Below are 9,376 nucleotides of genomic sequence, written 5' to 3'. Positions count from 1 at the left end.
TATTGGTTTACTTGGTAGTTGTCCACACTCATACACAAAGAAAAGTGAGTGTGTGCCAATTCTGTGGTCGGTCAACCATCATCAAAGACCAAGTTAGATTAATTAAGAACAACTTCATAGTGGGGAGGGGCCTTGAATCACCCAAGTAGAAAAGTTTGGAGGTAGGTTTGGTAGTTAATGAGCATTATTGGATATCTTGGAGGTTAGGTGCATTTATAGCTAAACAAAGTGATATGAATCATCGGATTAATTTGGGTGAATTTTTGCTTTCCAAAGGGTTTGACACATCAACCGGATGTAGTGACCATTTTGACAAGGTTCATACCTGACAAGACTGATGTGACTTGTTTTCACCTACGCCTGACAATTCAACAAGGAAACATGCTCTAGGTTGATTTGCTCGACGTTCAAGATATCTTCTGATACATACGAAGCATTAAATGTGGAGATAAAATGATGGCTGAATAAGACAAGAAGGGGATCTTCCCAGGGCCTGGCCCATCGAACAAGATGCTTGATTTACCACTCCAATCTTCTTGGTGCCTGAAAGACGAAGTGCACAAGGAATCTTCCTCGTCCAAGGTTTTCGAGAACCAGATCCAATTCATGGATCGACCAGAGATGGTTACTGGGCCTACATGGTTGATGGCCAAGCTGAACGACTTGGTGCAAAATGGCACAACACCCGTTAATGAGGTTACGAGAGTGGAGCTGGATCTGGTGACGGCTCCTTAATAGGGCACACTAGCTCTATCAACAGCTAACTTAAAAGTCTAGGTCGTTGTGTCTAGCTGTTTTGGGACCAGATTTGACCTTCCCCATAAGGACCATGGCCTTATACGCTTCCTCTTCTCATAGATTAACTTAACTGCCCTTAACATGTACGTTTATCTGGAAAATCTGATGCCCTTCAATTCACAAACAACAGGAACGTAGTACTAGTTGTAACTCAAAAGCATCATTTTGTATGACTTTCTTTATCCTTTTAATGATACCTTAGGGTTCTCATAAAAAAGAGGGAAAAAAAAAAAAAAAAAAAAAAACTAGTTGTATTAAGTAAAAAGAAAACCAATGTAGAATAGCTACATTTTTATCCCAGTTTGCCCACTGGTGTTGGCTCTTTATCACCTACTAATGGAACCTAAATAGAGGGCAATACATTGCATCTAACCAAGCTGAATTGAAGTAGACACTTGATCCTTTGCAGCTGATTTTTACCAAGTAGCAAGCAACTGAATTTATTTCTAGGCATAGTTGGAGAGCCCACCATTACCATCACCTTCCATTCTGAGTTTCAAGCGGCATATGCTGTCAAGCTCCGAAAGATCAAACAAACTGAAAGATATTAATTGGTAATATGGTAAGTATACGTTTCTCTATCCGTTTCTCATAACATAGTCATTTTGTTTTGATGGAATTGGGTTATTTGCTTCTGCCCATATTATGAGAAATGGATAGAGAAATGTGTACTTTACCATATTACCAATTACCATCTTTCAGTTCGTTTGATTGCTCGGAGCTTGACGCCATGCTTGAAACTTAAAATCATTCCATAGTCAATGGCCAATGGTTTCTCCATTGTGGGTGAGTGTCTGAAAATGTATCTTCTGTAGAGATGGATCAGTACAAGCTTTATCTCTTGGATTGAAAATTTCTGTCCAATGCATGCTCGAGGCCCTATTCCAAAGGGAATATTTGCATAGGGATGCCTTTGTTTTTCTTCCTCACAAGTAGGATCAAACCGCTCAGGCCTGAATTTCTCTGGTTCAGGGAATTGTTTAGGATCTTTAGCTAGAACCCCAAGTGCTAGCCATACCCATGTACCCTGCATAAAATACAAACGAACTTAATTTTCCTGCAAAGAACTTAAAAATCACATTGCAAACATCCTTCGATATAATCTACCTTTGGGAGGAGGAACCCTCCTATCTCAGTTTGTTTGGATGTTTCTCTTGCAACTAATGGGGACACGGTATAATATCTCATTGCCTCTTTTATCACCTGAAAAATGAACAATTTTGAGTATATAAATAGAAATTTGGTGATAATTAAACTAACCGTTAGGGACAAGATGCCCAAGTCTTTAATAAGCTTTCATATCTGATGTGAGATGTGTTGAAGTATTTGAGTTATACCCAACTTATTGTCTAATATAGGCTATCGGACTTATTTCGATTCAATGGTGTAGTGGGCCTTATAGGAGAGTCCGATCAACGGTAGAACCTAGCGTCGTCTATTAATACTAGTTGAAAGCAAAGGTCTGTGTTTTCCAAACTAAATACTCAAGTGTAATGCTTTAAGCAACCTTTGTGCTTAAACCCCAACCATAAAAAGATGAATGGTTTTTCACGGAATCCTAGCATTTCTGCTTCTTAATAGACCTTGAGCTCTTTAAAATGAGGGTGAAAGAAGCTAGTGTTCCTTACTTGTTCAAGATAGTGGAACTTGGACTGAAGATCTTGGGCTGTTGGCAGCAGATCACAAGGCCCGAAGCTATCAATCTCATGGAGCAACTTCTTCTCAACCTCTGGATGGTCAGCCACAAGATAAAGGATTGAAGAGAGAGTGAAGGATGTGGTTGCCGAACCAGCAAGTAAATGTTCATATGTGAGTGCACTAATGTAGTCATAGCTGAAGATATTCTTTGACACAGCATCTGAATCCCTGGAGTTTAATATGAGTGTCAAGAAGTCTTTTGAAGATGTTCGGTCCTTCATTCTCCTTGCTACTATTTCATCAAGTCGTTTAGTTAACCTCTGGTTGGTTTGATCAATTTTCCAGTCAGTAGTTCCTGGTATTCTCTGCAGTATCTGTCTGCAAGGTTCTTGGAGGATAGGAGCTACTAGTCCCAATATCATCGAGAGTGAACCTGAGAGATCCATCTTGAGAGCTGTGGTTGAGTAGATGTGCTGTTTGATAAAATCTGACACTTCATCATCGTTGTTGCTATAGCCATGATCCTCAGTTGCATCATTCTTTGTTGAATTGTTGTCGATCAAATGCTGTTTTGAGAGGCCAAAGTCGAACCCAAATGCAGCTTTTCCGATGATATCAGTGGATAACCTCAGAAAAAAGGTGGAGAAATCAATGTCTTCTTTTTCTTCAAAGTCTGGAAAGTTGACAGCAGCGGCCGAGTTGATAAGTGATTGCATGGTAGGAACCAAGTTGGAGAGGTGAGAAGGTTGGTAAACAGATATTATTGTGTTTCGCATAGTGGACCATCTTGCATCCCTGAAAAACCAAAAGTGTTTTTGTTGGCTCCAGCTACATTGTAAAGAAAAAAGGTTCAATGCTGGAACCCTTTAACCTACTTGGTTGTACAGCTCATGCCATCTGTATTACCATCTAGTTCTTATCTGGAATTTTGGTTTATCCAACAGGTTTCTTGCTAATACAGATGCTAGCAAGGTATTTCATATCAATGGTGATAAAATATAGTTGAGTCAAGATCATGTTGTTTGACAAGGACATTGAAGACATTCTAGGAACCAATCATAGTCAAACCCACTTGTTTTGGGTCAAATTGTGGATTTCATGTGATTGGTTCTTAAGGTATCTAGCTATTCATCAAAGGACATGACCTAGTTTTCTTAAATTTAACTTGTGGTTGATCCCAAGCACAGGACTTTCCATTCACTAACAGTAACAAAGCTTACCCCACCGACCCCCCCTCCCACCCCCCAAAAAAAAAAAAGAAAAAAGAAAAAAGAAAAAAGGAAAAGAAGGGGGAAGAATCTAGTGAAGCTTTCATCCACTTAGTGAAAAATAACTTGTGGTTTTGTTGCTTTTACTTGATGAGAAAGTTTTCTTGAGTAAGTGGATATGTTCAACACGCTATCTTAAGTATATTCTTCAAATACTGTCATATACACTCTTTAAGCATATCTAGAAGTGGGAAGATTCCCCACATTACATTAGGGTTTTAGAGCATTCTGCTTATTGGGTGGTGAAGGAAACTCTAGACATGAGTGGAGGTAGGTAGTTGTGGAATGTTTCCCAAAACCGCTTGATTTTGTTGTAGTGAAATTGAGAATCTTCTTTTTATCTTATCGGAAGGAGAATAAAGTGTCTTATCTCTCTTATCTCTATGAAAGATGGCCTGAATAGTGGAGCTGCGGTGATTCTTCCGATTTTGGACAAGTTACCTTTTGACAGTGAAATTTGGTGTATATATTATAGGAAAAGATTTCCCTTCTTATGCTTCTATGTAGTATAATATTTTGCTCTATCTCTTATTACAGTGCTTCTTCCAGTGACTTGCTTAGATTACTCTTACGTTGAAACCCCATGAAATAAGGTCAGAGGAAACATGAGCATCTATTTAGGGAACATGAGCATGTATAAAGTTTTTGCCTTAAGGTTTAGAGGAGAGAAAGAACAACAATTGTTTGCCAGAGTAAAGTACCTGGAGAAGAAAAGACCCTTCTGATGAAGAGGGGACCCTGAGATGGGAGAAGGCATGCTCCGATTGCTCAAATCCTTGAATTTCTTTATCCCAGCCTCCCTACACAGTTCTGGGTCTGCTATTATCACCAATGGCTGCCTACCCATTTGAAACCTGCTCCATCCGTCATTACATGTTAGTAACATAGATATTCAGTTAGCTCTTGAAGATTAAGAACAAGAAGAAGAAAGAAGAAAAAAAAATAGTAGTACCTAAAGATGGGTCCATAGCATTTGGCAAGGAGACTGAAGACGTCAGGGCCATGCTGTGCAAGCAAGTGAAGGTGACCTACAAGTGGAGAGGTGGGAGGACCAGGCACCTTTCTTACAAGCCAGTAGGGTGCATAGAAGTACACCAAAGCACCAGCTGCTAAGGCCAGTAAGCTGAAGAAGAGTTTTAAGTTGAAAATCTCTAAGAATCGTTCCCCAGTTTCCATTACCTGCTCTACAGCATCCATTATCAAAATCATGTAAATGTATATGAGACAGAGAGAGAGGGGTAGGTGGGGGATTGTTCTTGGTGGGAAATTGAAAAAGGCTCCACACACCAACTGGCCATCTTTATAGGGAAGAAAAAGGCAGACTTGAGGTTGTAGTGGAGGGAGAGAGAACCAACTTCCCTCAATCTCAATAGGACCTTTTTGGTATCAAATCTCATCCGTTTTTGGTATCAAATCTCATTTTCTGTGGTGTCTATTTAGATGAAATGAGTGCAAAAATTTACTTTTTTATTTTTTATTAAAAATGAAAAATGATTTGATAACTTTTGTACAAAATAAATTAAGTATGTTAAAATGAATAATTGATCAAAAAATTATAATAAAAATTTGAGAAATGATGGATATAGTTTGGGGAGTGAGAAAAAAGGAGAAACAATAGAATTTTTTGATTAAAATAATGTATATTTATTATTATATCTGAATTTACATTTGAATTTTAAGTGGCTTATGCCAAAAAAAATAAAATGAGTTTTTTGACTCAAAATTTGAAAATTTTCTTTTCTTTTAAACAAAACAATACTTAAAATAGATATCAAATACATAAAAAATAAAAAGAAAAAAGAAAAAAAAAAAAAAGAAGAGAATAGAACTTGATACTAAAAAGGCCCTTAATTAGTTTAAATTTTTTTTCTCGGATATGAATTGTGAATAACACCCAACACGCATGGATGCTTTTGATTTCAAAATTTTCACCAACTCCAACCTTGCTATCTTGAGGATTTGAATAAATCCAGCCATAGCTTTGACTAGATTCAGTTTTCCAACCGGAACCATTACCTCCACATAATTGATTCTTCTTTATATGAAACACACCTTTTTTTTTTTTCTTGGGAAACGGGGGGGGGGTGTAAAATCTTTTGTATGAAACACTTCATTTGATGGAAGAACAAAATCTAAAGAGGAAGAAAAGTTAAAATGCAAAAGCATCCATGAGTGTTGGGGTGTAATTCCTACAACTATACAAATTTCTATAAAAAAATTATAACTACATGAATCATTGCAGAATTTAAGACACACTCAACTCCAAGAGTTCCATGTTGCATGAGATATAATCACCATGTTCAGAATGAAAAACTAAGATGTACTTGGTTAACATAATGAAACAGAAGAAGTTTTTTCCTTTTGAGGGAGCTTGCTGGTAAACAATCAACAAAATGTAAACTGGGGCAGTATCAAAGTTTGTAGCTCTCAAATAAGCTCTAGTGAAAAAATAATTGGGGCAGTAGCAAAGAATGTAGCTCTCAAATTAGCTGTAGTGAAACATATACACATTCACACTCACACATGAACGCCATCATGTTTAGTGTTGAAAATTTCCTTGGGAGGAGGATTAAAAGCCACAAATCTTAATCCACCTAAAAAGTTACTTTCACTAAAATCAATGAGAATAAAGAATCTTCTCTGGAATTAAAAGCATACGCTAATCAACATAAAAAATAGTTATTGTTAGCATATGTAATCAATAAGATGATTTTCGAAAGAGATAAAATAAGAAAACTAAGTAGATGTCACCAAAAACTGAGGCAATACAAACATCTTTATCATTCCGAGTTAAAGAACTTAGATGAACAATTTAACTGTTTAGATTGAAAAAATGAAAAACCACAAACATGTTGTTTAACAATCACTTCAATTAACCCACAATTAACCTTCTGATGAAGCACTTAATGAAATTAGACAGAGCCTCTTAAAAAATGAACATCATTCCCTTTTCCTCTATGTTTAGATTACACCTTTCTCAAACGCCAGTAAGATGCATAGAAGTGTGTTGAGATTAGAGCGATCAATCACACACAATCGAATAGAAAACAAGGAAGAAGGAGACACGGATTTTACCTTGGTCCAGCATTAGGTTTTTCACTATATTCTTCTCGAAAACAATTACATACAATGTTCTGTCACAAGAGAATATATATAAGCACTCCTAAGCCACAACTATTCATTGGCCCAGGCCCAAACTGCAAAGAAACTGAGGCCCATAGAAACATGAACCATCTACAGTCTATGGAGGCACTGCCCCCACAGCCCCGCCAGGCGTGGCCTCCTTGGACCCCAATGTCCGTCAAAGCATGAGCCATACTCAACAAAGTGCACCAAAGCAGCAGCTGCTACGTGAGCCAGCTGAAGAACAGTTTTAAATAAGAGAGAGAACCAACCTCTCGGTGGGAATCGAAGAAAGACTCTACCCACCCATCCTTATAGGGAAGAAAGACAGATCTGAGGTTGGAGTGGAGGGAGAGAGAACCAACCTCAAAGAGATGCTAAATCTCTTAATTGGTTTTAAGGAGAGAAAAAACTTAGGTCAATTCGTCGGATATGAATTGTGGAATTACACCCAACACATGAATGCTTTTGCTTTAAACTTTTCTTCCTCTGTAGATTTTTTTCTTCCTTCAAATGATGTGTTTCGTATAAAGAAAAATCAATAATGTGGGGGGCAATGGAGCCTCTTGGAAAAGCTGGCCGTCTAATCAAAGCTATGGCAGGATTTGTTCAAATTCTCATCCTCAAGATGGCAAGATTGGATCTGGTCGAAAAATTGAATTAGATCTCCATAAGCCTAGTTTAGTAGTATTTGACAATCAATAGATTCCTAATCGGCTACCAGTTATGGTCTAATGTAAGGTAAGAAAAGCTGTCAAATTAACTGGTTAACAAACAGTGGGAACCAAAAAAACTTTCTCCTTTTGAGTGGGCTTATTATTGAGGTATACTCAAATATTGTTGAGGTATCTGAGTCATACTCAAATATGGTTGAGGATTTTTTATTATTAATTTTTTTTTTTGGAGAAAATGAGCTTTTTTTTTTTTTTTTGGTTTGCCAACCCCGGTTTATAAACCGATGGTTCGACCCACGTCGCAAACCTGGCTATGGTGGGTGAGTTTTCACTGGGAATTTTTTGCATCCACAAGGATTCGATACCGGAACCTTGCTTAAGCAAACCAAGCTGCTTACCACTTGGACCAACCCCCGTTGGTGGAGAAAAGGAGATTTTATATTAATAGAAATAAATAGAATACAAACAATAATACAGGATTAGGTTCTAAAGAACCTACGACTCTGTCGCTCTTCTACAACATATTGAGAGAGCTGAGCAGGTAAAGAGAGAAGATCCAACAAAAGTTCTTGGTCCGACGTTGCCAATCCCGCTAAAAAATCCGCGCACCTATTAGTCTCCCTAACCACCATGCACCAAAATATACTCCTGAAACAAAGATCTCAAGTGAAGAATATCCTCAACAATGTGTAGTATCCCCCAATGTGGGCGGTAAGTACCCAGTAAAGTCCTAATTGCCACTTCGGAGTCTGAATGCACCAAAACATTATTATAGTCGTATTGTTGTGCAAATTGCAAGCCACACCGAATTGCAAGCATCTCAGCATGAAAAACACCCACATTAGCACAACCACGAGAACAAGTAAAAATAACATCACCTCTGCAATTTCGAGCCATAGCACCATACCCTCCAATATGTTCCCGGAGGGAACCGTCACAGTTGATCAAGATCCAACCCCATGGCGGTGGTAACCAATAATGAACAGAACTCTTGACCTGGGCAAAAGAAACCGAAATACCCCAACTAGAGAAGAATTGTCTCTATCTCGGGCAATCCTCCACCACTAGCTTTGCAAATTGAAACCGTAATCGGGTCATCTTAGCCACTAGGTAAAAGATGTCAAGGTCACTCCGAGAACCCTTTTGAAAGGTACGATTATTCTTTTCCTGCCACAAAAAGTAAATCATGGTAACAAAGCTGAGTCGTCTCACATCATTCAAGCTATCGGATCCCTGAAATGCTCAATGCACCATTGCAAGGCGTCTGCCCATGAGAGAGGACCAGGATCCTTGAGTCCATGAAGGATCATGAGACGGCTCCAAACACCAAACGAGAAAGGACAGGAGAAGAAGATATGAGCATGCGATTCTCCTACTGATTGGCATAATGAGCAAGTTGGGTCAATATTCTTATCCCATGAGATTAATCGGTCCTTGGTATGAAGACGCTCAAGGCAAGCTAGCCAAGCAACAAAAGCGAACCGTTTTGGATTTTTAGAAGACCAAATCATATTATACCAACCCACTTCTTCACTTGCTTGACGAAGCATACTATAAGCCGAACTAATAGTGAAATCACCTTAAGAACTGGCTGTCCACACTGGCCTATCCCCCTCCAAACGACGAAATGTGGGCGTCTTAGAAATTTCAGGCCACTTGTCACGAATCACAGGATCATTTACCTCTCCATTCCACATTTCATGATCACCTATCAAGTCTGAAATGCGAGAATGAGGCTCCCTACCAACCGTAGTAGACACCAACAACCCAAGGCTATAAAGTGGACCCAATTCCAACCATGGATCAAACCAAGTTGATATGGTGGATCCGTCATGCTCTAAGTATCGAATCTTATGAATAATCAGTGATCTAACC

At 38.5% G+C, this 9,376-nt stretch overlaps 1 protein-coding gene across 2 annotated transcripts; it reads right to left on the bottom strand.

Moving 5' to 3' along the window:
• Positions 1–1,052: 1,052 nt before the first annotated feature.
• Positions 1,053–6,814, bottom strand: LOC148999764 (cytochrome P450 711A1-like). 2 transcript variants are annotated; one of them, XM_089139999.1, is made up of 6 exons: positions 6,780–6,814; positions 4,657–4,883; positions 4,406–4,558; positions 2,427–3,231; positions 1,906–2,001; positions 1,053–1,825 (listed from the first exon to the last, which is right to left on the bottom strand). In XM_089139999.1, the coding sequence occupies exons 2-6, from the start codon at positions 4,878–4,880 to the stop codon at positions 1,487–1,489; spliced, it is 1,617 nt and encodes a 538-aa protein (XP_088996125.1). In that variant the 5' UTR covers positions 4,881–4,883; positions 6,780–6,814; the 3' UTR covers positions 1,053–1,486. The 2 variants fall into 2 exon arrangements, with proteins under 2 accessions (XP_088996125.1, XP_088996124.1); XM_089139998.1 differs by lacking the exon at positions 6,780–6,814 and having other exon boundaries at positions 4,657–4,976.
• Positions 6,815–9,376: the final 2,562 nt, after the last annotated feature.

This window comes from Hakea prostrata, chromosome 11 (genome assembly GCF_041222555.1).
Source record: "Hakea prostrata isolate BN-2017 chromosome 11, UWA_Hpros_2, whole genome shotgun sequence".
In the NCBI taxonomy this organism is placed as follows: domain Eukaryota; kingdom Viridiplantae; phylum Streptophyta; class Magnoliopsida; order Proteales; family Proteaceae; genus Hakea; species Hakea prostrata.
Note: the sequence above shows the minus strand (reverse complement) of the source record. Positions and strands in the feature narration are given on the sequence as shown.